General features: G+C 32.8%; 1 protein-coding gene and 2 long non-coding RNA genes across 9 annotated transcripts; 1 reads left to right on the forward strand and 2 right to left on the reverse strand.

The window, feature by feature from the left end:
- Nucleotides 1–6,537: 6,537 nt before the first annotated feature.
- On the reverse strand, nucleotides 6,538–10,204 carry si:ch73-389b16.1. Its single transcript, XM_087257202.1, has 2 exons — nucleotides 9,789–10,204; nucleotides 6,538–7,441 (listed from the first exon to the last, which is right to left on the reverse strand). Exons 1-2 carry the CDS (start codon nucleotides 9,973–9,975, stop codon nucleotides 7,224–7,226), a joined length of 405 nt encoding a protein of 134 aa, XP_087113328.1. The 5' UTR covers nucleotides 9,976–10,204; the 3' UTR covers nucleotides 6,538–7,223.
- A 5,148-nt stretch (nucleotides 10,205–15,352) lies between these two features.
- Nucleotides 15,353–18,496, forward strand: LOC147843518 (uncharacterized). The gene is made up of 4 exons (XR_015493637.1): nucleotides 15,353–15,416; nucleotides 16,272–16,311; nucleotides 16,410–16,553; nucleotides 17,890–18,496. It is a non-coding gene; the product is annotated as an uncharacterized LOC147843518 (long non-coding RNA).
- Nucleotides 18,497–20,949: 2,453 nt separating this feature from the next.
- LOC147843519 (uncharacterized) lies at nucleotides 20,950–24,287 on the reverse strand. 7 transcript variants are annotated; one of them, XR_015493646.1, is made up of 8 exons: nucleotides 24,236–24,287; nucleotides 23,359–23,510; nucleotides 22,890–22,941; nucleotides 21,943–22,045; nucleotides 21,750–21,857; nucleotides 21,617–21,676; nucleotides 21,351–21,525; nucleotides 20,950–21,254 (listed from the first exon to the last, which is right to left on the reverse strand). It is a non-coding gene; the product is annotated as an uncharacterized LOC147843519 (long non-coding RNA). The 7 variants fall into 7 exon arrangements; XR_015493643.1 differs by having other exon boundaries at nucleotides 21,943–22,127; XR_015493645.1 differs by having other exon boundaries at nucleotides 21,943–22,127; nucleotides 22,886–22,941.
- Between the last annotated feature and the right edge of the window lie 3,472 nt (nucleotides 24,288–27,759).

The following is a 27,759-nucleotide window of genomic DNA, read 5'->3' on the forward strand; positions in this document are numbered from 1 at the left end:
GTGGCTTCCACTGCATAAAACATATGCCGAAATATTTGGTGGTTCATTCTGCTGAGGCAGCCTCTGAAATAGAGTCTAAGCCAAAGGAAAATGAATAAATGAATAAATGAATGAAAATACAAGTTTTCATAAGACACCATTGTGGGGAAGAGTGTTTGTGTTTGCTTTACTTGGTCTCTTTAGTTATTTGTTCCTTAAGTAACTTCTCTTTGTTTGCTGATGCTTTGAGTAATGGCAGGACATTGTTATTGTTGCATCATCTTTTAGCAGCTTTTTGTCAACCGTCCTGTCATCTTGTGATTTTAAATCTTGACTAATGTTGATGTGGTGCTGACTAAATGTGGTGTTGTGATCATCATCTGAGCAGATATCATGTGGTTCTGCATATTGACAGCCAGCAGTGCACTGGTTAGGTTCAAAAACACATTTAACATCAGAATCAAGAATCATTGTATGAATCACAGCAATGGTGACATGCTTCATGCTGGAGTGCATGCCCGGAGTCAAAGAAGAGTTTTGTATCATGAAATATGATAGAATGCCTTTTATTGTCACTGTACATGTAAACAATGTACATTATATACATGTGCGATGAGATTAAGTGCATGTCACTACTCAGTGCAAACATAATTATTTCCTTTTAATATCACACTAAACAAAAATTTATAGTCGAAATAACTGTAGACGATAAACTCGTGCAAAATAAGGGATAAGAGAGGGGTAGGATGAGGTGAAGTAAACAGTTCTGAGATAGAACAAAAGATATATACAAGATGTACTGTATATACAGTGCATCCAGAAAGTATTCATAGCACTAAAATATACAAACAGCCTTTGCCATGAAGCTTTAAATTGAGCATAGTTACATTTCAGTGTTCATTTTTGAGATGTTTCAGCAGCTTAATTAGAGTTCACCTGTGGTAAATTCAGTTGATTGGACATGATTTGAAAAGGCATACACCTGTCTATAAAAGGTCCCAGGGTTGACAGTGTATGTCAAAGCACAAACCAAGACCATGAAGACAAAGCAATTGTCTGTAGACTTCCGAGACAGGATTGTCTCGAGGCACAAGGCTGGGGAAGGTTACAGAAAAATGTTAGCTGCTCCGAAAGATTTATTGAGCACAGTGGCCTCCATCATAAGTAAGTGGAAGACTTTAGAATCACCAGGATTCTTATTAGAGTTGGCCGGCCATCTAAGCTGAGTGATCGAGGGAGAAGGGCCTTAGTCAGGGAAGTGATCAATAACCCGATGGTCACTCTGTCTGAGCTCCAGCGTTGTTCTGTGGAGAAAGGAGAACCTTACAAAAGGGCAATCATCTGTGCAGCAATCCACCAATCAGGCCTGTAATGTCGAATGGCCAGATAGAAGCCACTTCCTGCATGGAATGTGCCAAAAGGCATCTGAAAAACTCTCAGACCATAAGAAACAAAACTCTTTGGTCTGATGAGACTAAAATTGAACTCTTTTGAGTGAATGCCAGGAGTTACGTTTGGAGAAAACCAGGCACCGCTCATCACCAGACTAATACCATCCCTACAGTGAAGCATGGTGGTGGCAGCATCATGCTGTGGGAATGTTTCTTAGCAGCAGGAACTGGAAGACTAGTCAGGATAGAGGGAAAGATGAATGCAGCAATGTATTAATAATTAGGTGTGTCATGCACTGTAACTAAAAAAGTGTCACTGTAATTATTCATATGCTGATTCATTACTCCTGCCTCTCATTCTATTCATTATTATACAATATTAAAAATCACTGACTAGATCAAATTGCTTCTTGTTTCTCTTGCCATAACACAGGGGTGGCCAACCCTGTTCCTGGAGAGCCACCTTCCTGCAGATTTTTAGTTGCTACCCATATCAAACACCATAAACCAATTATTTAGGACCTGAACACCACGTGATAATTACAGGCAGGTGTGTTTGATATTGGTTGCAACTGAAATCTGCAGGAAGGTGGCTCTCCAGGAATAGGGTTTGCCACCCCTGCCATAACACATAATCTAACATGAATTACAGCTGACATTAACGTGCAGGGGCTCCAGGTAAAGCAACCCCCCTTCACAGCAGGGCTAGCTTCTGAAAATTTGTAGTTTCAATAAAACAATTAAAATGTTAATTTTTAATAATTGTTACCGATAACTTTTGTTCAAAAATCAAGCAAATCATATTAGTTGCTGCTGATGCTCTGTAGAGTTGTTGAATCTTTAATGCTGATTCAAGTTTTGAATCAGCATTAAAGCTGGTTTCCACACAAATTTCTAGGAAAGTCAACTATTTTTTTGGGTTTACAGTGCACATTTTGCTCTTATGAGTCTTTTCGCAGTTTTAAATTTATATGCAGAAAATGAAAGCACACTAAAAATCCTGGTTGCCTTACATTTTTAAGCTGAATCAAATTAATGTTATGAGTCCATTGAACTTATATTTTGTTAAACAGCTTGTGTAACTTATAAAATTAAGTTAGAACATAATTCACTTAGTTTAATAATGAATTAAAAACATGTACCATCAATACTAATTGATCACATATTTTTTATAGCGCAGAAGTGTGTTTCAGGGAACTGACCCCCTACATCCACATTCTTGCAAAACTGCACTGTAAAAATATATTGCACTAATTAATTATCACAACTTAATATTTTGAGATAAGTTAACTTGGCGACGCAGTGGAGCAGTAGGTAGTGCTGTCGCCTCACAGCAAGAAAGTCGCTGGTTTGAGCCTCGACTGGGTCAGTTGAAGTTTCTGTGTGGAGTTTGCATGTTCTCCCTGCATTTGCGTGAGTTTCCTCCGGGTGCTCTGGTTTCCCCCACAAGTCCAAAGACATGCAGTACAGGTGAATCGGGTAGGCTAAATTTTCCGTAGTCTATAAGTCTGAATGAGTGTATGGATGTTTCCTAGAGATGGGTCGCAGCTAAAAGGAAATCTGCTGCGTAAAAGATATTCTGGATAAGTTGGTGGTTCATTCTGCTGTGGCGACCCCAGATTAATAAAGGTACTAAGCCGAAAAGAAAATGAATGAATGATAAGTTACTTATCTGGATTTAACTTGTTGAATTAACTAATTTTTTTTGTTTTTCTTATCAAGTCAAATGAAGTCATGTATATTAGTTAACATAACTGCTTCAAACATCTGAGCTTTAAATTGTACAAATGAAGAGTTTAAATGCAAAAATCTCTAAATGCCATCTGAAATTTTCTCTAATTTTTTTTAAGCCAATGACAATAACCTGTTCTTTACACTGAGAATAAAATTACTAAAACTACATACAACAGCCTGAGAAAAATGCTAATTTTGAATGAAAATCTGAAATAGATGCCTGAAGCACTTTCGCTGACTTCCTTAATGTGGAGGAGCAGCAGCTCTACTCTGAGCTCCTCCCAGGTGAAGAGCTCCTCACCCTATGTATAAGGGTACGCCCTGCAACCCTGCGAAGGAAACTAATTTCAACCACTTTTGATTCCGAGATCTTGTCCTTTCGGTCATGACACAAAGCTCATGACTATAGGTGAGAGTAGAAACATAGATTGACTGGCAAATCGAGAGCTTTGCGTTTTGGCTCAGCTCCTTCTTCACCACAACGGGCCGATACATCGACCGCATTATTGCTGCCACTGCACCAATCCGCCTGTCAATCTCACGTTCCATCCATCCCTCACTCGTGAACAAAACCTGATACTTGAACTCCTCTACCTGGGGTAAGGACTTTCCTCCAACCTAAAGTCGGCAAACCACCTTTTTCTGTGAGGCGCTATGGATTTGGACTTCAAAAACAAATTAATGTTTAATAAAATAATTCCACTTAAAGAAATTAATTATATGCAAGTAATTGACACAATGGACAGTGACTGCAAGTAAATTTAACTCTTGTGATTTTAGAGTTTCTCTTATTCCAATTGGAATGAAACTATTGGTTTCAAAAGCACTCTTTTGCACAAGGCCAAAAGGACCACATCTTTCCAATGTGAATATATGCAAGGAAAATTACAATGCCGTGCTTTCTAAAATTAGAATTGTGTAATAAAAATAACAACAGTTTTTTTATTCTCTTTTTAATATTTGCTTTCATCACACTTATAAAAAAGCATTGTTACCTGTGAATGACCCATGTACTATGCCTACTTGGGTCAACAGATCTTAGTATTGTAATTTTCCATTCTCTGTGCAGTGATCTGAGAGGTTTTATAATGTAATTAGAGAGCATGGTTTGGGTAAAGCACCTGAGATTTTAGTCCATATTAAGAATATATTGATGAGAATCACTTAGGCCATCCTGTGTTCAGCATCAGAGTTCTTTAATGTCGATCCTTATCAGCTAACGGATAAGTCAAGATTCATAATAACCTGCCAGAGGGAAGAAACCTTAAATAAGCATAATGCAATGTTGCAGTTTTGTTTACTAAAGATTTAATGTATGTAACTCAGGAGATTATAGTTGTTTGGATTTGCCAGTTCATCAGTTCAAAGTTCTCAATGCCCTGCAGATAACCTAAAAAGTTGGACCCCATCAGAGCACAACTGATAAGCAAATGTTCAACAATATTACAACAAAATAAAGAAGTACTGTGGATATTATAAATGTTGAGTGCTAAAGCGCAATTCACTTTGAATTCACTTTCTTTTCTTACCTATGTGCCGTTTCAATCTTTTATGCTTTTGCAGTTTGATGTTTCTTTTCATCTGTTTCTTTTCACCATTTTGCCATATGGTTAGGCCATGCAGTAGGGGGTTAAGTGGATTTTGTCACACGACTACATTTTGGTTCTTTTCAACTGGTTTGAATCAAAGTAATCAGTGTGAAAAGGACCCAAAAACAATGTATCATTTGTTACGCTTGGTCTCAACCAAATTAACTGAACCACAGATGTGAAAGCACCCTAAAACGTACTTACTTTTAAGTGTACCATATACGTGTAACAGTGGTAAACATAAGTAAACATAAAGTTTTAATTTCTACCAGAAGTGAACTTACAAATATACTATAGGATTACAGTGGGTACAGAGAGTATTCAGACCCCCTTAAATTTTTCACTCTTTGTTATATTGCATCCATTTGCTTAAATCCTTTAAGTTCTAGGGCTGTTTCTCTATTGCAAGAAGGCAGAGAACGAACTTGCATTCTTGTGAAGACCGGTCTTGTCAGGTTACCTCGGAGGAACACATTTTTTTCCTTCTCGCATTTTTAATGGAAAATTATTAAACATTACAGCATTCACACAACGATTTATCATGTTTTCCTTTTTCAGTATATATCACATCCACAAAAACCTTAAAAATATACATCGCACAATATAAATAAAACATATTTTAATATGAATATCAGCAAATAAACACCCTTAATGTGTTTTATGGCTTTATAAATATTTTTATGGTAAAACTCCTGAGATAAATCACTTATATCTCTGAACTTTAATAATAAATCTATATAAAATGCTGAACGTCCCACCTCCTTTATTCAGTTGCAATGACTTCTGGGACTTCTAGAGTGAGTTCGATGTTCAGGTCTGTATCAGTGCATCCTCGATACCAAGAACACATGCGAGAACTGTCATGGGTCCTTCGTTCTTGTGGTCTTGAGTTTTGGAACTGAATTTTGGCAGTTGAAGATAACGTTAACTCGAGGACACAAGATTACTGAAGAATGGATATTGAGAAACAGGCATTGTTTTCCTCATTAATGTACATACAGCACCCCATATTGACAGAAAACAACAGAATTGTTGACATTTTTGCAGATTTAATAAAAAAGAAAAACTGAAATATCACATGGTTCTAAGTATCCAGACCCTTAGCTGTGACACTGAGGTTTTTAACTCAGGCTAGCCTTCTAGTTTAGTGAAGTATTTGTTTTTCTGCCATGGGGCTGTTTGAGTTTCTTTTGTTAATTTAATAAAGTGTGCATTGGTTCCTCCATTTGGTTCCTCAAATGCCTAAAGCACTGACAGTGAATGTCCAAGCATTAATTATTTTATAAATTGTTAATATATTGGTGTCTGAGATGCAGAATGTAGTTACACAATCATGATTTTGTAAAAAAAAAAATGCTTTAATGTGTGACATGACTAAACATTGACATAAACATCTTCTCAATACAAAAGAGTAGAGGCTTGGACCTGGAAAGTGTTCAGTTTTTCACAACTTAAAATGCAGGTAGGAAAGAAAAAAACAATTTATCAAGAACTCCATTTCATGACCACAACTAAACCTGACAGATACTGCATTCTACTTGAATGTATACTGACACCTATTGGTGTGGATGTACCATGCAAAACAACAGTTTTTAGCTTTCATCTCAAGGTGAAGTGAGGTCAGGTCACTGCTGTTAAAGTGTACCTCACTAGTAAGGGTTGAATGAGGACAGAAAATATGAAAGAACTTCAGACAAAGCAGAGGATCTGAAAAGTAGACTTAGATCTTATGCAAGAGCTCCTGGAAGCAACATGAAAAAGTGAGCTTTGAGATAAGGGAAGGAAATGCACTACTGAAATGGATAAGATTGATGTTTTCTTTTCATAAAGTCTATAACCTGAAGGACAGATCAATATTTTAATGAAGAAATGTATACACAGTATGACACACACAACCTGTAAAGTTCAAGTACATTACAGAAATGCTGATTAATATTCACAATCAACCTACATGTGGTAGTTCATAAAGTCACAGAAGAAAAGAAAACACAAAACAGCTGGAACTATGAATATGGCTGACTAAAACATCCATATTAAGAATTACTGGACTCATTTCCCACTTAAACAATTTCCACTAAAACAATTTGTACACAGTCTTACAATAAAAAAAAACACTTGCCTTAAGCATTCAAATATAAATTAGCCCATTAAAATGTCAAATATGACAGGCTGTTAAATTTGTTTCACAAGTTAACAGGGCATTCAGTAGATGCCTATATACTTAAACTGTAAATTAAGGTTTAAAGGCGGCATTTTGGTGACAACAGAAGATAAAAACAGGATGCTATCATAGGCCAACAGTAACGTCAGAACACCAAAATGGATCTTTGTAGTGTAAACCGATCATGCCATCTGTTTGAGTAACTGTGGCATGCTTAAAGAAGATATATTTGGTTCATTCCTTTACATTACAGTGTGGGCCAGAGTCATTCTAGATGTGCGTTTAAGCAGATATTTGAGATGAACAGCATATAGTAAAGTCTTCATCCGATGAGAGAACTGGATCGGGTGAAGGAAAGCTGGTGAAGTCTCACCTCAGACCTGCTGCCAGTCTCTGCATGGCGGCCTCGCGCTCCTCTGATCTCTGCTGTGAGCGCCTCAGGATGTTGCGCAGCTCCTGCAGGTGGTCGAGCGTCCCCACCAGCTCCCCGCGCACCGTCTTCATCTGACTCTCCAGCAACTGTGTGCGGTGCAGAGAGTTACGACGGTCTCGCTTGCTGCGCTGGACCTTCTGTTCGAGATCTGACACTGAAGAAAACACACTAAACAGTCAGACTGAATTGCTTTGTTAGCATGACAATTATGAAATACAAGATACAGTTGAAGTCAAAATGATCAGCCCTTCTGTGAATTTTTATTCCTTTTCAAATATTTTACAAATTATGTTTAACAGAGCAAATAATTTTTCAGTGTTTTCTATAATATTTTTTTCTTCTGGAGAAAGTCTTATTTGTTTTATTTCGACTAGAATAAAAGCAGTTTTTAATTTTTTTAAACTATTTTAAAGTCAATACTCTTAGCCCCCCTAAGCAATACTTTTTTGATTGTCTGGAGAACAAATCATCATTAAATTATTTGCCCAATTACCCTAACTTATAATTAATCTAGTTAAGCCTTTAAATTGTACTTTAATCTTATTACGGGTATCTACAAAAAAATATCTGGTAAAATATCATGTGCTGTCATCATCATGGCAAATAAATCAGTTATCAGAGATAAGTTATTAAAAATATTATGTTTAGAAACGTGTTGAAAAAATATTCCCGACGTTAAACAAAAATTGTGGACATAAATACAGTGGGGCTAATAATTCAATAATTTTTCATAAAAAGAGCATGGAGGGATATGCATTATTCAATAAAGGCCCATATATTTTCTATTAAAAATGTGAATTATTATGCATAGATATAATATTGATGTAGACATATACACTGAAAATAAAATATCTTAAATAAGTTTAAATAAATCTTTGGGTGAAACAAAAATACATTGGGTGGGTCAAAATTTGTTTATTTTTTTATGAAATAAATCATTAAAATTTTAAGTAAAGATTATATTGTATTTTGTTTCCTACAGTAAATATATCATAACTTTTTTTAATTAGTATTATGCTACAGTAAGTATTTAATTTAGACAATTTTACAGGTCATTTTCTCAATTTTTTATTTTATTTTATTTATTTATTGTTTTGTTTTTAACCCTCATATTTCAGATTTTTAAATAGTAGTCTTTGCCAAATACTGCCATCTTCTAACAAAGTTTACATCAATCAGCTTATTTTTTTAATAGTTTATATCTTTCAGGAAATGTATAAATCTCAATTTAAAAAAAAGTTACATGTATGACATGTACACACATGCCTGTGTTGTCCTGGGTCACATCCACAGTGCTCGGCATATATAAGTACACCAATAATTAAATCTATATATTAAATTCATTTTTTTTTAAATAGAAAGCTATACAATATTATTCATTGTTTCATTTTTTTTTCGGCTTTAATAATCAGGGGTCACCACAGCAGAATGAGCAACCAACTTATCCAGCAGATGTCATTCATCAGTGTGCATATATATTAATCAGTACTGGAGCCAAATCTGGAGCTTATCTAACAAAACTCACGATAATGGTCCAAAACTAGTACACCTAAATGCATATGTTATCGAAAAGTAATAAATGCAAATTTAAAAAGAGGAAAAATCTAGAGAAGCAAAAAATATATTAATAAAAAAAAAATTATAGGTTGTCACTTTATTTTTTTTGCAATATTTTGCTTGAATTAAATTGTATTATCTTTCACTTTAAAAAATATGTTTGGTGACTAATATATTATTTTAATAAATATATATGTTTAGTAAATCAGTTTTTTTAATGCACCAAAATACAATACCTTTATTCACTGAGCAATGCATAAAAACATGTCATCTTCAAATTGGGGTGTACTCAATTTTGCGAGCACTGTATAAATAATACATTTACAAATGATTTACAATAAAGTTACAAATAAAAAAATGCCATTGTAATTCAAAATTCATATTTTGATCTTATTTTAAGTGGGGAAAAGAAAAGAAAAACACTGAATAAGAACTTAGATAAGTCTGTCTATGTAGCAAACACACATAATAAAACCAATAAAAAAGTTTTACATTTCTTTTCATTTAGGTTATGTACCATGTTTTTCAGATGCCAAAATGATTCATACCCCTGCAATGTTAAGCAATTTTTTTTACTTAACTTTTTTAGTTGATTCAAATGAATTTTTCTAGTCTCAACTTGCATATATCCAACTCTCTAAACTTTGTATAACTTAAAAAAAAATTGTTGAAACCTGATAAACTGATTATAACAAGTAAAATATTTGTTGTCTTGACTTTTTGTCATTGGATTTTTTACAGTGTAGCTTAAAACTAATTTGGACTTGTATATTTCCACAGTAAAACAGCACAAAAGACTGAATAAACTGCAAATTATTTTTTTGCATTTAAAGCTAAATGTATTTTACACTTAATACAAGATTAAAATCTGAGAATTAAATCTAAACAGATACATTTTAGGAACTGTCAACATTTACACATTCACAGACAGTTGAGATACCGACCCATAGTGTCCCCACAGCTTTGACTTTCCGTCTCCACTTCTGTCTCGTTTTTCTTTTCCAGCAGGCCTTTGGTTTCTTGCAGCATCTTCTCCATATGAGCCAGCTGAGAGGCTTTGGCTCCACTGGCTCTGCGGATCAGCAGCCGCTCTTTCTCTTTCTCACTCAGATCATTCTTACACTTACTCATCTTCTCTGCTTTGTGGTCAGGATACCAAACCTAAACACTTTACAAAGCTGGCAGGGAGGAAAAAGAAGGAAAAAAAGACTCCTGACGGCTGAATATTCACCTTCAAACCTGATTTTTTAAGAAAGACAAGTAGCCCATTGCTTTTTTTTCACCTAACGCTAAAATGATTTCCCCATCTTTCAGTTCATCTGTATCATCCGCAGCAGTTCTGTAACCAAACAGTCTGTTTGCTAAATATCAGAAGATGGTCATCTTTTATACTTGTTGTTGAGAGCAAATTCAGCCTGCAGGCCAACAAACAAAGAGTGAATAGAGAGCTGTGGCAGTCATGAGATCAGCCTGATTCACAGCCTTCAGCAACACGGCCTTTTACATTTCACCACATACTGACTGATAATACATCCAGAGATTCTGGGCAAGTCAAAGTAATAATAAACACTTTTAGTCAGTGCTAAAATGCGGCTGTTAAATCTGATTTTTACACAGCTACAGGAGGCATTGGCTGACGTAAGGGGAAGTTCAGGTCTCCATGTGCTTCACATTCTCATTTCTTCCTTCATTTATTGATTATGCATGCTGGGCTCTGTTCAGAAGCAACATCAGGTCATTTGGCTAAATCTGTCCTACAGTGCTCAGCATATATAAGTACACCCCTCACAAATCTATCTTTTATATTCATATTTTCAATAGAAAGCTATACAATTTTATATTTGCGCATACATTAGATTTAGTCAGTACTAAAGCCAAATCTGGGGCTAATCTAACAGTAACTTACGATAATGGTCTAAATATTAGAAAAATATTAAATACAACTTTTAATTAGAGGAAAAATCAAGAAAAGCAAAAACAAAAAGAAACGATTTTGTTGAAATTTTGTATTTTATTTATTAATATTATTATATTTTGCTTGATTTTTTTGTGACTAAAATATTATTTTAAAAATATATCTGTCTAATTAATCTGTTTTGTTTAAATGCACCAAAATACATTGCTTTACTGAGAAATGGATAAAAATATTCATTTTCAAAATAGGGTGTACTCAATTATGCTGAGCACTGTATATACAGTAAATTGACAAGAAACATCATTATATTTTCATGAGGATTTTTTTTAACTCATGTTACAGAATGTTTGATTTTAGCATACATTTAATTTGTGAGACAAATGAAATGATTTTTCTTGATAATTAGGATTAGGCAGTATAACATTGCATATTAAACTTTATGAGTCCATCTCAAACTTACACCACAAATAGACAAAACTGGGAGTCAGTGTAAAGACCAAAGGACAGGTGTGATGTGCTCTGATTTTCTGGTTCTGGTCAGAATAATGACAGCAGCATTCTGGATGAGCTGCAACTGTCTGTCTGTCTGTCTGTCTGTCTGTCTGTCTGTCTGTCTGTCTGTATGGCTGATTTTTTTTTTGTATGTTGTTGTTGTTGTTTCTTTAACGCAACTATTAGCTATCTTCTGTGGGTTATGAATAATATATGGTAATTCAAATAGTTTAATAATATTTATTTGAGTTTTGAAAATCATCAAGCGACCCCTAGTCATTGTCCCGCGACCCCCACTTTGAGAATCACTGCAATAAACCATTTCAATGTGGTGATGCCATTGGCCCTCCTGCTTGTAAACTATTCCATAACTGTAAAGAGACAATTTAATCACAACTTAACAATAAAACAGCTACCATAACATCATTTATGAATATGTAGAGCTTTTTGAAATCTCTGAAGCTAGGCAAACTAAAAAGTAAAGCAGAATATAGGACTATATTGTTATTGTTTATATGCCTTAAAATGGTATATAGTGTTTTCAACTAAACATTGATGATTATTTTCCAACGTTGCCTAAAAATGCAAACTTTGGCAATAGAAAACATTACATGCAAACTACAAAAATTATAACAAGAGACAATTTTGTGAAAACTGTAACATTATTGCATATAACATGTTCAGTCTATGGCCATGACAACAGTGCAAACATGTAGTATTTCTTTACATCATGAGGTCCCCTGACAAGAACAAAACCTTTTCAGTGTTTTTAGTGGTTTTCTTAGATCCATTTATGGGTGTCTGTGTCTTGTAAACACACCCTTCAAATTTCAAAACTTTGCATGTATGTTCATGTCTCCAAGTAGGAACATTTTTACAAGATTTAACCTAGGTTAACCAGTGTTAATGTAAAGGTTAAAACAGTGTGTGTGTGTGTGACAGTGTGTTAAGATAGTGTGTGTGTGTGTGTGTGTGTGTGTGTGTGTGTGTGTGTGTGTGTGTGTGTGTGTGTGTGTGTGTGTGTGTGTGTGTGTGTGTGTGTGTGTGTGTGTGTGTGTGTGTGTGTGTGTGTGTGTGTGTGTTTCAGCTTGTGGATTGAAACAAAGTCTCTCTCATCTGCCAGAAGGCACAGTATCTCTTCATGGCAATAAGAACCAAAATAAACACTCTTAACCATAGGCTATTCATCCTCCCCAAAGAAAGAAATAAAAAAAAAAAGCCCTACTTCTGTCAGCAGTGTTTTCTTCCTCGTTCAATCTCATGCTGAAGACAGTTTAGTCAGTTATAATGACACAGTCTTGTGATGAGTCACAATCACTTTGTTAAAGCATGCTTGGTCAGTAGGAGACACAGGTTGGATATCTTTCCACATGCTGGGACAAGAGTTTCCCTCTCTTGGACAACATGGTGACATATCACATAAATATATATATATATATATATATATATATATATATATATATATATATATATATATATATATATATATATATATATATATATATATATATATATCAATTTTAAGCCTATTTTACTCTTTTCATATAGGTAACATAACACATACTTTTGCATTTCTTTCCTTAAAAAGTAACACAATTAGTTACCATTTTAATTGACTTAGATTGTAATACTGTATTTTTCCCCAACACTGCTTAAAAGGTTAACCAAGTATCTTCAGAATAATACCATTAATTACTTAGAGATAGAATATAGATTATAGATCTACAATTTTGTCTATGTTTTTGGTTCTCAGAATGTGAAGACGTGTTTACATTGCTCTCTTACTGTGGGTTCAAGTAGGCGGTGTTGTTTTTGTCACTTGTTAATTAAACTATATAGTTTCCAACATATTTGAAAATAAAAGATTTTTATATTAATAATAAAAATAATAATAATTATAATAATAAACTTATACATGTATTTAGCACTTATCACACTCAAAGTGCTTTACACATTTTTTGGGAGAATCTCCTCATCCACCACCAGTATGCAGCATCCACCTGGATGGTGGGCAAATTTGGCCCTAATGCCCCAGTATATTGATTGGGACTCTGTACAGCTCAGTGGGCGCTGTCTTTCAGATAAGATGTTAAACAAACGTTAAATTACAGACCTTTACAGTAAAATAACAGACGGTAAGAAAATTAAATTTAAGAAAATTTCTGTAATTACTATCATCTATCATCTTGTGGTAAATGTCTGTAGCCTAACGGTTATTTTACGTTTCTTTTCTGGCAAAAAAAAAAATAAAAATAAATAAAAATAAAATAAAATAAAATAAAACGTAAAATAACAGATTTTTTTTTTAACAGTGCAGATTTACTTTATACGTTAAAATTTATAGGCCCATTGCAACCTTTATTAAATAATAATAAATATATATATATATATATATATATATATATATATATATATATATATATATATATATATATATATATATTATATTTTAATATTAAAATGTAATTATTTTAGTTTTAATAAAAACTAGTTTTACACTAGCAAATAAGCACCTTTAAATAAATGTAATTTAAAATAATAATAATAAATACATTTAGCCTAAATTCACTCATATACCTCCTTTACTGGGCTTCAAATTGCAGTCATCGTTCCAGTTGCATTTCAGTGATATATAGTTATATGTAGGCTATTTGAGGGAGAATGAACAACACATTTCTTCTGGTTTCTTTACACCCACTGCACTCTTCATCTCAACACTGAAACCATTGTAGCATCCCAAAACAGATTTACCGATTAAAGAAACATAGACCAGTTTAGACTCAGGACCTTAGGCGTGTGCCTTCTTTTAAAAGCCTCCTTTATTGACTTTGATCATCTAGAAATATCAAGTTCTAACCAGACCTGGACAAACAAGGCTAAATGTGTTGTGATGTGACGTAAGATTACATTTCTGGTAACTGTCAACCTTACACCGAGATGTGAATCTAGAAAAAAATGTCATGGGCTTTTTTTTTATCTTTCTGGCATTTTTTCAAGTTTGTGAGCGACGTTGTGTGTCTCTTCCACTCGCAGGAAATGAGGAATAAATATAAGGATGTTCGCTTTATAGTTTTGGGCTCTGCACAACAGCTGCTCCAGACTCAAACTTCACATCTTCTTTCCATCTGTAGAAAACCACATTCCTCCTGACAGAAACACAATGTAGACTCCAGAAACCTACTGTAACTTGCCACTAAAAAGACATATGAGTTTAGGCAAATGGGTTTCACAGTCTTAATGGGATTACTGAGTCTAGAGAACAGATGTTGATTATGTAACTTGTACTACCACACTCCTCAGATGCCCATATGCCGCAGCGCTTGTAAATAAATAGATGAACAAATAAATAAATAAATAATGAATTAATCCACTGAGTCAAACATGGTAGTTGGCTGTTCCTTCAACACATTCTCACTCCCAACTCGTCACATACTGACGCTTGGTCAGGAACCCTCGGCGTCAGTTATTGACGCACAGGGTACCCCTTTAGCGTCATATTTAGACGTGCAGGGATTCCCTATAGAATCTGTGCCTGAGCCTGAGGCGTCATATGGATACGCTGGAGGCTCGTATAATTACCAATAGATGTCAACGCAATTTTTAAAACCTGATTTACGCCTATTATCTTAGTTTTCTTATTTTAAAAATATGTAATTTTTATTTTGTTCATGAAAAGCGTCTGTAAACGGGGTCGAAACTACTTTATGAATAAACTTCGGCCCACGTGACATCCCTTCACGGTGAGTTTAACGCCGCTCTGCTATTGGTCAAACTGCATCAGCGGTGAGTTCTCAGATGAGTTCAACTGTCAACATTAAATATTACGTTAATGCTGCATAATATATTTTTATTGGAGATTAGTTGGTGTTTATAAATATGTTATCATTTACTTTATATTTAATGAGTGAAAATATATTCGGTTGTCCAGTTTAGGGTAACTATGCCTAATAAAACTTTGATTCATTCATATTATTTATTATTTTTTTACTTTAAAAAAATATTAAATTTCAAGTACTAAGTTTAAAAATGTTTTCGGCTGATATTTTTCATTTTAAATTATTAATTGAAGTTGGGGTCATTGTATGTGGCGATCTATTTTTTACAGTCTATGCTCGCTATCCCAAGGTTCATTGCGATCCCAAGGTTCACTGCGGTTTTCCACAAGGTAAGTAAAAAGTAAACAAATAAACACGATTTGTTGATAAAGCATGTACTGTAAACTAGCGACGTTATCTAATTACATCAAGTTCATTTATTAAAAACATATTTTTCTCACATATAACGTTGGTCATGCATTAGAACAATATATACATTTTAAGATAAGGAACAGTGTAACCAGATTGTTGTTTTCCACAATAGAATTCGTGCAAAATCTATATATAATATGCAATATGCAACTCTAATAATACAAATGTATTCGTAATTGTTTCAATATTAAAGAACATCAAGTGTTTCCAAAGGTTTATTGTAAAAACAATTATTTTCCATGCCTTAAAACACACACACACACACACACACACACACACACACACACACACATATATATATATATATATATATATATATATATATATATATATATATATATATATATAGCATAACAAAAGCTCAAGTATAACTTAAGCTGATGTATGTCACACAATGAATATCATACACTATTACCAGTACAATTTGGCCTTTACCAATTTATTTAATAAAAGAAAGAATCTATCATCTCTAAATTGTGGTAAAGAGGCACAACAAGCTGTCTTCTTTTCAAATATTATGTCAGTCAGGATGGTAATGGTAAAATTCAAGGATTACCTTGCACCTTCTCAGAAATTTACCATTGATCATATGTATTACAAGTGGCTGGATTGTTTTTAACACAAGCAACGTTTTTTTAAAATCATTATCTTAAACAGATTAAGGCTCATTTTGGACTACACTTACATTACTTTACAACTGCTTAATGCAGTACTGATGTATCTATTAGTTTAGTGGGTTTAACTAATGTCACATCTGTTTTTATTCATTTCAGATGCAGAAACTTTTGACATATGAATTCATCTTGACTAAGGGTAATGTTTTTGTTCAGAATTAATCATTATTTAAAATCATTGTATTTTCTTTGTTATTATGTACAGATTTTAAAAGAATGTACTTTCTTTTAATAAAGAACTCTTCACAGCACTGCAGCTAAACAGTCACAACCTCACAGAGCTGCACAACTGCCCCACTCAGATCAGTGTTGAAGCTGGAACCTCATCTTGTGTACAGCAAAGGCAGAGCTGAAAATTCACTGTTTGTCTTGTATTGTGTGGTAAGTCATAGTTTTATTAATTTTTTTATTTTATTGCAACACTAAGTAGTCCATTCTGTGGCCAATATGATATAAAGGGCCTAAAATGGGACTGACGTGATCATTGTTTTGATTTCTAGATAAGTACTCATGGGGCTACACATGCAGCTGAAGTTAGCTTCATTGAGTAGGACATTTCTTTCAGTATACTCTTAAAGAGATTCACCCAAAAATGAAAATTCTGTCATTATTGACTCATCCTTCACTTGTTCCAAATATGTCTGAGTTGCTTACTTCAGTTAAACACAAAAAAATTATATTTTAAAGAAAGATGAAAACCTGCAAACATTAACTTCCATAGTATTTGTTTTTCCTACTATGTATGTCAATGTTTTCAGCTTTTCAGCTTTCTTCAAAAAAACTTCCTTCATGTTCAACACAAAGTAACTTGGAAGTTTTTAAAAAAGGTTTACAACCACTTAAAGGAGAGTAAATAGTGAACTATTCCTTTAACCCAATCTAGTTGACTTTACTAGAAAATTGTATAGAAACCCAGTGGCTTAAACCCATTACATTTTATACAAGGTACAACTTAACAGCCATACTTGAATTAAAATATTACTGTAAGTTCAAGAAGATTGTAAAGGTTCTAGGTTAATTTAAAGTGGGCTGTTTAGTTTCACCTTGTGTAAAAACATAAAGGATTTAAGGCAACATGTTTCGATGCAGTTTTCTAATAAAGTCAACTAGTTTGGGTTAAGAGTGTAATGGGTTACAGTAATAGCAGTGAATCATGCAGGCATAAAATAAATGTTTAGCCATGTAAAGCAATAAGCTTGTTATAATTTAGAAATATTTTAGGGTGAAGCACAGTATGCTGTTGTAGTTTTCATATAATTGATGAGTCAAACATGAGATGTGTTTTAAATTGCAAGACGTGAATTAACAATATGTTCATCAAGATTCAAATCTTGCATCTTATATTTTTTAAGGTTTTGGCCCAATAATACCCATATTCTGCTATTTAAAAAATCATGCTGGAATTTGTGTCAGCATTCCCTTCAATGAAAACTACAGCAGTGGACATCAGTGGTGATAAAAATGTATGTGAAGGATAAGGGTGTTCATAATGAGAAGTGCAGTTACTATCCTGATCTCTGAGTTTGTAGAACTGACAGATCTGCTTGGAATAAATGGAAACATGCTGGAAATGTTTAACCTATTATACAATTAATTCAAGAGTGCCAGGTTTAATGACACTTTACATATATAAATAAATATCACTGAACTTTCTAAATGAAACCTAACGCTCATTCTTTGTTCAGTAATGATGTTGTGCACTTCTAATACTTTACAGTGGCAAAACCTGGAATAACACATGGGAGCCCTCCAGGAATTGCTGACACTTTACGCCCAAGTCTCCTCATGCTAACCGGATTGCAATATGACAGTCTAGTCAGCATAAACACCTGGACTCACCAAGCACACTTTGGTTCTCAGTGTTTTGTAAAAATAGTTTTTGCTATTCTTCAGTAAATACTTGAATATGTTTTGAACATATTCTACTTTTGATGTTTAAGTTCAGAAAGTTGTTATTATAAACATAATTTGCATTTGTCATGAACTTGACTTCTTGTTGTTGTAAAAGCTGTTTATTATAATGGCATTTCCAAAGGCATCATTTGAAAAGATTTTTTGCAGTGCAGTTTTACTTGAGCTTGACATACCAGATGTATGACATGAATAAATATCACAAAATAAATATAATAATAATAATACAAAATATACATTTCCTTCAATTATAATTGTTTTTAATCATTTATATATGTATGGTAATATATTATTGCATTAAAAACTTATAAAATATATATTTTTGGTTAAAATATATATTTTTGCATTTTTGTGTGATTTTTATTATTTATTTTTATTTGTGGCATTATAAATAAATTATAAATGTTTCATTAAAAATGTATTGTGTTTATTTGCATACTCATTTACAATGAACTACTATTTATACTATTTAATGGGCACTATATTTGTCATTTAAGTTTGACATATATTTATATTTGTATACCTACATGATGCAGGGTTTAGTTACAGCAAATGCTTGAAATGTTTTCAAACATGAAGCTTTTTTATTATTTTATTATTCGTTTCAAATTAAGTATACTGCCTATGATCTGGTTTTACTATGATCATTTTGCACATCAGGTTACCCCCACAAAGTAATCTCACGGTAAATATAGATTTGTATTTTTAATAAGACAATAAATAACATGTAATATTAATACACATTTTGATATTTAAGTTATATTATAAGGTTATAATCAACCTTCAGCCGGAAGATTACCAAATAGAGACAAAGTGTGACGTAGATTGCGACGTTGTGATTGGACTATAACTTCAAAGCCAAATTAAAAGATCCTTCGTGTTGCTAACTATGTTTTGCTAACTTTGCCACTTTACTAACAGTGTCCTTTATCAATGAGTTATCACTGTGTTTTAAATAGTTAACGATTAACCAAGATCGTAACCCTAAACTTAACCCTAACTACACCTTTCAAGGAACTACAATTTGTAGCGCCATGTCTTTCCTCTCCCATCTATACAGCGAGTTAATGTAGTAATGTAGTTTACAGCGAGTTAATGATGTAGTTTAAAGCCTTTTTGTAATAAAATGGAACAGATACAAATTTTAATGAACTAAAGACTATCTGAATAAGGTCATTGTGCATATATTTATGACATATATGAAAGCCAGGCATAAATTTGTTATTTTACAATGAGTATTTTTTAAACAGCTTTTGTTGACTTGATCAGTATATACCAGACTATTATATCCAACATTATTTATTGAACATAGCATAGGTAATAGTCTTGCTGATATTCTCTCACTCATTTCTCGTTTGAAATGTGAATACTTTTTCCTTTTCTACGGGGCTCTACTCATCCCCTTTGAGTAAAAGGGCAGTTAACCTATGTAGATGTATTATCTTCAACATGGACAAGAAATTGTATTGTCACATGTACAGTTGTGGTAAAAAAAAAAAAAAAAAAGCTGTAAAAATAAGCTAAACATTAGTATCCTCTTTAATTACAAGTTATTAGCAATAGTGATCTATGTTCATCACAAATGTTATGAGTTCAGAATAATATGTGTGGATGTAATTCTGAAAGTGTGTTTCATTAATGGTCATCATGTGATATTTAATTGTTTTCACTTTATTTGAAATATGGATAAAAGCTCTTTTAAAATATGTAAATGTTTATAAATAAAACCTTTTTAAAGACATGTATTTGTTTAAAAACCACTCTTTATCTGATTATTTTTACTTTCTAAATCTTCAACTGTTTGTGTAACAGTATGATTTGATGACAATGGATGAACTTGTGTTTAATAATGATTCCACATAATGTCTTTGTCCTGCATGTGGGTTAATTTGTTAATTATTTTCTTTATGATCAAATGATTGTAAGATTTGCTGCATTGTAAGAATCATGAAAATATTGAGAAATGAGGTAACAATGATAAAAAGATATCCTTTCAAATGCTGCGAATAGTTCAAACCTCCAAATGATTAAAAATACATAGCCATTAACCAACAAAATAAAAATGCAAACATTCAAATTATCTAAACTAGAAGTAAAATAGTTCTGTGCTGTATTTATAAGTTACTGTGTAGTTCTATGTCTACATATTTTATTTTCATTCATTCATTTTCTTTTTGGCTTAGTACCTTTATTAACCAGGGGTCGCCACAGTGCTATGAACCGCCAACTTTTCCAGCATGTTTTTATGCAGCAGATGCTCTTCCAGCCGCAATCCATCTCTTGGAAAATATTTTATTTTTTATCTTGCATTCAATAAAACATTATACAAAGTTAATTTTTATTTTCAGAATAACAACAGTCGCACTGTTATCTCACAACAAGTGCAGCAGTTTTTTGTTAGACATTCTAACAATTTAATACAAATGTTTCAAAGTAAGGACAAAAATAAAAGGAGATAAATTTTTTTTTTTTTTTTTTTTTAGAAAAATCCATGAGGACCAAATGGATCCATCAGATCTTTGATGTAAATCATAGGTTAATTTTTCCAGAGGTAGAAGTGTGGTTGCCTGACTCAGCCACATATTGACTGGAGGTATCTGAGCAGTTGACCATAATAATGTACATTTTTTGCCCAAGTATATGCAAAAATTAAATTTATCATAAAAATGTATCATAAAATTAACATTTTAAAAGCTCTTAATGTCACTTAATGTAATAATTTCATTTTAATATAGAGTTCCTTAAATCGTTATATGTTGTAAGCAGTTAGGCATACAATAATGCTCTTAATTTACAACACTGATTGATTTTAGAGGAATGCTTACATACTGTACATATCTATGTATTTAAAAAAAAGACAACTTGGTTATAGATGATGACAATTTTATTTAATTTTTTACAGATTTTATTACATGCTTTAGATTCAGGGTTAAGGTCATCCTCTTCTGGATTAAAGTAAAAGAAAATCCACAGTCAATGTCATACTCATCAGCTGGAGCTTTATTTAAAAAAAAATCTATGTTCTCTGCTCCAGCCAAAACTTGCAGGTACCTTGCAGGTCTCTAGATTGCACCATCGTATTGTTGTTTATTTCTCAGTTATTTTGTTGCTTTTTGAGAATGATGATCCATAGACCTTTCAACCCCTCTTCGTTAAGGCCACATGTCGAATCTTAAAAGAAGAACACAACAACATAAAAATATATTAATATCCTTTGGACTGGGTAACCTTATGCTTATGTCTGTGCCAAAAAATACAAATACATACCAGTACATTTCAGTAGCAAACAAGCAAGAAAGTTCTTTGAAAGAACCAGGATGAGTTGAAAGGTATTTATAGTGGTTGACCATCTCTGCCACAAGAATCCACTGCTTCTCCTGAAGAATCCTGACTAGCAGGATGATGTTGAACACTTTCCTCTTTGTTGCTGGGTCAGCAGAGTCTGAAATATATTTATGAAAAGAAAGTTGTATAACAAGGATTATACGTCAACTTTTAAAGAATCAACACTGACAGAAGTCTAGTGTACATACCATGCAATATGACGAAGACATCCACATCACTTCTTCTTTTTGTTGTCTTTGCTTCTGCTACTGAAAAAAAAATGACAGTAATAGTAACACAATTTTTCATGACTACATGTAATATTAATAAGAATTTCCTCACCCTCTGCCCACTCCTCTACATCACAGACCAAAGTCTTCCAATTGGTTTCCAGTCACTGCCAGTTTCATGGATTCTGTTTTGCAACTTGCTTTGCAGAGCTGTTGCGGTCTACAATGATAAGCAATCAAAAAATCACAATACTATTTAAATAGGTTACTGAACAACTAAAACAAATTCAACTGGATATTGTTACCTTCTGATATCAACAGGTCAGCGAGATGGCCAAATTGTTGAATATCTGCTAATTCCAGCACATGACCATGAGAGTTACAGTAGCATGTCTGGTCACTGCAATCCTATAGAAGAAATATTGCACTGTTCAACCTCCTTCCCAAAAGTAAAACCAGGCATATCCTGGTATGCCTCACTCCATTTCACCTGGTTAACATATACAAACAAACAAACAAACAAACAAACAAATAAATAAATAAGTAAACCAATAAGTTTTGGCATTTACCTGTAGATCAGTTTAAGATAATCATATAGCTCATCTATCTCAGATATAAACTCATGTGATTAGGCATGAAACACACTAAAATCATGGGCTTAAAGATGATTAAAAGATTAAAATCTTCCTGTCAATTCTTAATCCTTAGCTGTAAATAAACCTTCAAAAATGCCAGTGTTTGAAAAAGGAATGAAACAGTACAGAACAAGTGCATAACAGTTTCTATCTTCTAATCTAATTTTCTTAGGTGAACATCACAGAGCTGTTTTCTTGTTAATTTAGTTTCAACACATACAGTTTAAAGTACCTCGTGCATTCTTGAAATGGTTATGCTTATGGTTCATATCTACTTAAATTGGCAGTATATCTAGTGTGGAAGCAGAACAGATGAAGGGCTCTTCCTTGCAAATACTATCCACCTTGTATTGCACAGACTCCCACTCAAGAATATCTCAGAAAAATGTCTGCTGAGATCTTAGCAGTCCATTAAAAGTAATTATACCAACATCTTTTCCACCAATGGAAAGAATATAAAAATACTTTAGGATATATTAATACTTGCATGACCAAATCTGAGATAAAAAGGCCATCAGTATGCCTTAGTTTAAATAAAACCAAAATTTTACTCTAGCCCACTGTCACCTAGGTCTACAGATACAGGGACTAATGGAAGCAATGAAGTACACACTGACAGTCACTGGAGCAAGGCCCTCTCACAGTTGGGAAGATTGGAGTTCCTATGAGCTGTACCAGATAAAAACAACAAAAAAATGTACATTTATAACATTTCTAACTTATCCTAAGACTAGTAGACAAGCAGCATAAGCAGTTCTAATTTCCTAAACCCCAATGTGGGCAGTTGATGGCCTATAAGGTGTCATAAAATCAGACAAAACAAAATACTTTCTGAAAAAGAAAAAAAATGGTTGGCCACTATCAACACCCAGAACAATTAGTTTTAAACAGTTAGGCCACAATATTTTGTGAGCTTATGCTGTAGTTTTTTAATGTTTGTCATAAACAATAGTAATAGTAAAACTAATGCGTTTCTTTCTGTTATTACAATAGTAGTGAAAGAATAAATGCATTTTATCTCATACAATCACATATGCCTAAACAATGTAGATATTTAATATACATGGAATGAAAAACTTCACTAACCCTTGACTGATTCCAGAGTGGTCTTGGCCTTCCTTACATGGTGGTGCTTTCTGCAGATCACCAAGTTGTCATCAAAACTTGAGCTTATAATTGAGATCTTGATGATAAATCTGAGTATTGAGGAATCACTCATGGTGATAGGCAAAAACAGGCTGAAAGACACAAGAATTAATCAAACAAATATAAATGTGTTAACAGAGATAGAGAGACAAGTGCAATTTAACATATAAACATGGGTAAAGTGATTTTACTTTTTGCTTATTAGAAAACAAAATTGGATTTTTAAAGAAATCTAAAGAACCTGAAAAGAGCAAAGAAAAAATATTCATATCTGAACAGTGAACACCTTATAATGTACACCTGTGTATATATATATATATATATATATATATATATATATATATATATATATATATATATATATATATATATATATATATGTGTGTGTGTGTGTGTGTGTGGTAGATTAAGCTATTTTTTTGTTTAGTTTTGTGTTGTACAATGAATAAAATTTGCTCAGACGGGCAAAATATCTGCCTTTTTCCTTTAAAGGCATGGAAAATAATTGTTTTTACAATAAACCTTTGGAAACACTTGATGTTCTTTAATATTGAAACAATTACGAATACATTTGTATTATTAGAGTTGCATATTGCATATTATATATAGATTTTGCACGAATTCTATTGTGGAAAACAACAATCTGGTTACACTGTTCCTTATCTTAAAATGTATATATTGTTCTAATGCATGACCAACGTTATATGTGAGAAAAATATGTTTTTAATAAATGAACTTGATGTAATTAGATAACGTCGCTAGTTTACAGTACATGCTTTATCAACAAATCGTGTTTATTTGTTTACTTTTTACTTACCTTGTGGAAAACCGCAGTGAACCTTGGGATCGCAATGAACCTTGGGATAGCCAGCATAGACTGTAAAAAATAGATCGCCACATACAATGACCCCAACTTTAATAAATAATTTAAAATGAAAAATATCAGCCGAAAACATTTTTAAACTTAGTACTTGAAATTTAATATTTTTTAAAGTAAAAAAATAATAAATAATATGAATGAATCAAAGTTTTATTAGGCATAGTTACCCTAAACTGGACAACCGAATATATTTTCACTCATTAAATATAAAGTAAAAGATAACATATTTATAAACACCAACTAATCTCCAATAAAAATATATTATGCAGCATTAACGTAACATTTAATGTTGAAAGTTGAACTCATCTGAGAACTCACCGCTGATGCAGTTTGACCAATAGCAGAGCGGCGTTAAACTCACTGTGAAGGGATGTCACGTGGGCCGAAGTTTATTCATACAGTAGTTTCGACCCCGTTTACAGACGCTTTTCATAAACAAAATAAAAATTACATATTTTTAAAATAAGAAAACTGTGATAATAGGCGTAAATCAGGTTTTAAAAAGTTTGTTGATATCTATTGGTAATTATACGAGCCTCCAGCGTCTCCATATGACGCCTCAGGCTCAGGCACAGATTCTATAGGGAATCCCTGCACGTCTAAATATGACGCTAAAGGGGTACCCTGTGCGTCAATAACTGACGCCGAGGGTTCCTGACCAAGCGTCAGTATATGACGAGTTGGGAGTGAGAACGTGTTGGTTCCTTTCACTGTGGCCACCCCTTGATAAATCAGGGACTAAGCCTAAAGAAAACGAATGGATAATAATTAAATAAATAAATAAAAATAACTTAGACTTAACATAGCATTTATATATTCATTCATTTATTCATTTTCTTTTCAGTTTAGTCCTTTTATTAATCCAGGGTCACCACAGCGAAATAAACCGCCAAATATCCAGCATGTTTTATAAAGCAGATGCCCTTTTAAGCTGCAACCCATCTCTGAGAAACATACACACTCATATATTACGGACAATTTAGCCTACCCAGTTCACCTGTACCACATGTCTTTGAACTGTGGGGGAAACTGGAGCACCCGGAGGAAACCTACGCGAACTCGGAGAGAACATGCAAACATGCCGAAGCTCGAACTACCTACTGCGCCACCGCGTCACCCTATATATATATATTTATATATATATATACTGCAACTCTTATGATTTAAAGTGCTTTATTTTAAAAGTGTTTGTTAAATGAGTATTCCTAGGCCTAAATGTAAAATGTAATATTGTTTAATAGATTCTTTCTGACTGCATAATATAATAGAAAGCTGTCGTTGTATTATAACTAAGTATTATAAAAGAAAAGAGTCATTTAAATATAGCCTAAAGTTTAGGAATGACACATCTATTATAAAGTATGGTATTAACATCGTGCTTTCTTCTTCGAAATCACTCTGAATTGAGGTTCACAGTAATATTCTCTGCTTTTCTCATTAAGATCTTCTGAGAACCATTAATCTATATTTTAGCTATATTTTTATTTAACATCAGTTTTCTCAAACTGACCTGGGCTGCGTTTCCCGATAACGATTGATCTTAGCACTTAAGAGCGTTTTCTACGAGTCATTTTGCGAACGTTCGTTATTGTTTCACGTGCGTTTCCCAAAAATGCACTTAACACAATTGCACGTAGCCCAGCTTTAAGTGCAACTTAGGAGTCGCTATCCGTTTGTTAAGTGCTGAAATGTCACGCTATAGAATGGCTCGTTATTGTTGCACATGTTATAGCAATCCATATAATTCTTCTTCTACTTGTGTGAATGTATATTCAACTCGAATAACATAAAAAAAAAATATTTTTGAGCCAGTTTAAAAACATAAATTAACTGGAAATGTCGTACTGTAAAAACACTGTCTTGCTCCAATCTCGCATAAAACTAATTCTAACAGTCCTTGCCGGAAATGACATCAGCATCATTTTCGATATTTATATGAAACCTTAATTAAGTAGAATTATTTATCAATTTCTTTATCAAAAATTGCTTATCTCACATCAAAATAAATAAATAAGTAAATAAATAAATAAATAAATAAGCTCTTACATTTATTTTTGAAAAGTTTAGCCTAATTATTAATTATTATTATTTGTATATTGAATTGTGTAATGTGTAGAAAATATAAATGAATAGAGATATACGTACAAATAAAATGAATAATGACTTTGAAGAGAAGTAAATTGTAGGTGCAATTTGCCGGTTGTCCAGCAGGTGCCCTCATAACTCTGTCTCCTTACGATGCACTTAAGGCTTTACGATTACTCCAGAGCACTCGTAGATCCACGAAGATTTTCAAGTGCTACTTAAGTTACGATGCTTTTGGGAAACAGACCGTAATATTAAGATCAGTCGTACGATCATTTCTACGAACTTCTTAGGCTTACGATGCTTTTGGGAAACGCAGCCCTGCTCTTACTGGCTTTCCTCTTTTATTGTCAGTAGCTTAACCTGTCCACTAGATGGAGACAAAGATAGACCACCACAACCAAGTCACAAGGTGATTTTAATGTTAATACCAAGTGGAACATTTAACCGTTTTGTATTGTTTGTAATAATATAATATAATATAATATAATATAATATAATATAATATAATATAATATAATATAATATAATATAATATAATATAATATCCCAAATGATGTTTGACAGAGCAAGAAAATTTTCACATTATGTCTAATAATATTTTTTCTTCAGGAGAAAGTCTTATTTGTTTTATTTTGGCTAGAATAAAAGCAGTTTTGAATTTTTCATAAACCATATTAGGGACAAAATTATTAGCCCGTTTAAGCTATATTTTTTCTCGATAATCTACAGAACAAACCACTGTTATACAATGACTTGCCTAATTCCCCTAGCCTGCCTAGTTAACTTAATTAACCTAGTTAAGCCTTTAAATGTCTCTTTAAGCTGTGTAGAAGTGTCTTGATAAATATCTAGTAAAATATTTACAGTCATATATATTTATATATATATATATATATATATATATATATATATATATATATATATATATATATATATATATATATATATATATATATATATATATTACTATTCAGAAATAAACACATGATTTATTACAATTTAAATTTGACAAAAGGTGCTATATTGAAATAAGTACTATTAAATCAAATAAATACATACTGTATTTATGTTTACTTAATTGTACTTGTTAAAAGATGCACTTTTGTCTAATGAATAAATACTAGTATATTTTTAAAAAGGTCATGGCACCTATAAAATAGGAACAGTCGAATAATAAACATTAAAGTTTCTAAAGAATGAGCAGTATCTAGGTTTAAGTTTAGCCCTTAATGTAAAATATACTACAAATGAACTACTAACATTAGTTTGAAATTAAACATTAGTACAACTCATATATTAAGGTGTTAAAACGGCTTACCATTATTAGTTTTTTTTTTTTTTATGTAGGCCTATGCTTCAGACAGATCTACATT

This window comes from Danio rerio, chromosome 6 (genome assembly GCF_052040795.2).
Source record: "Danio rerio strain M-AB ecotype USA chromosome 6, GRCz13ab, whole genome shotgun sequence".
NCBI lineage: Eukaryota > Metazoa > Chordata > Actinopteri > Cypriniformes > Danionidae > Danio > Danio rerio.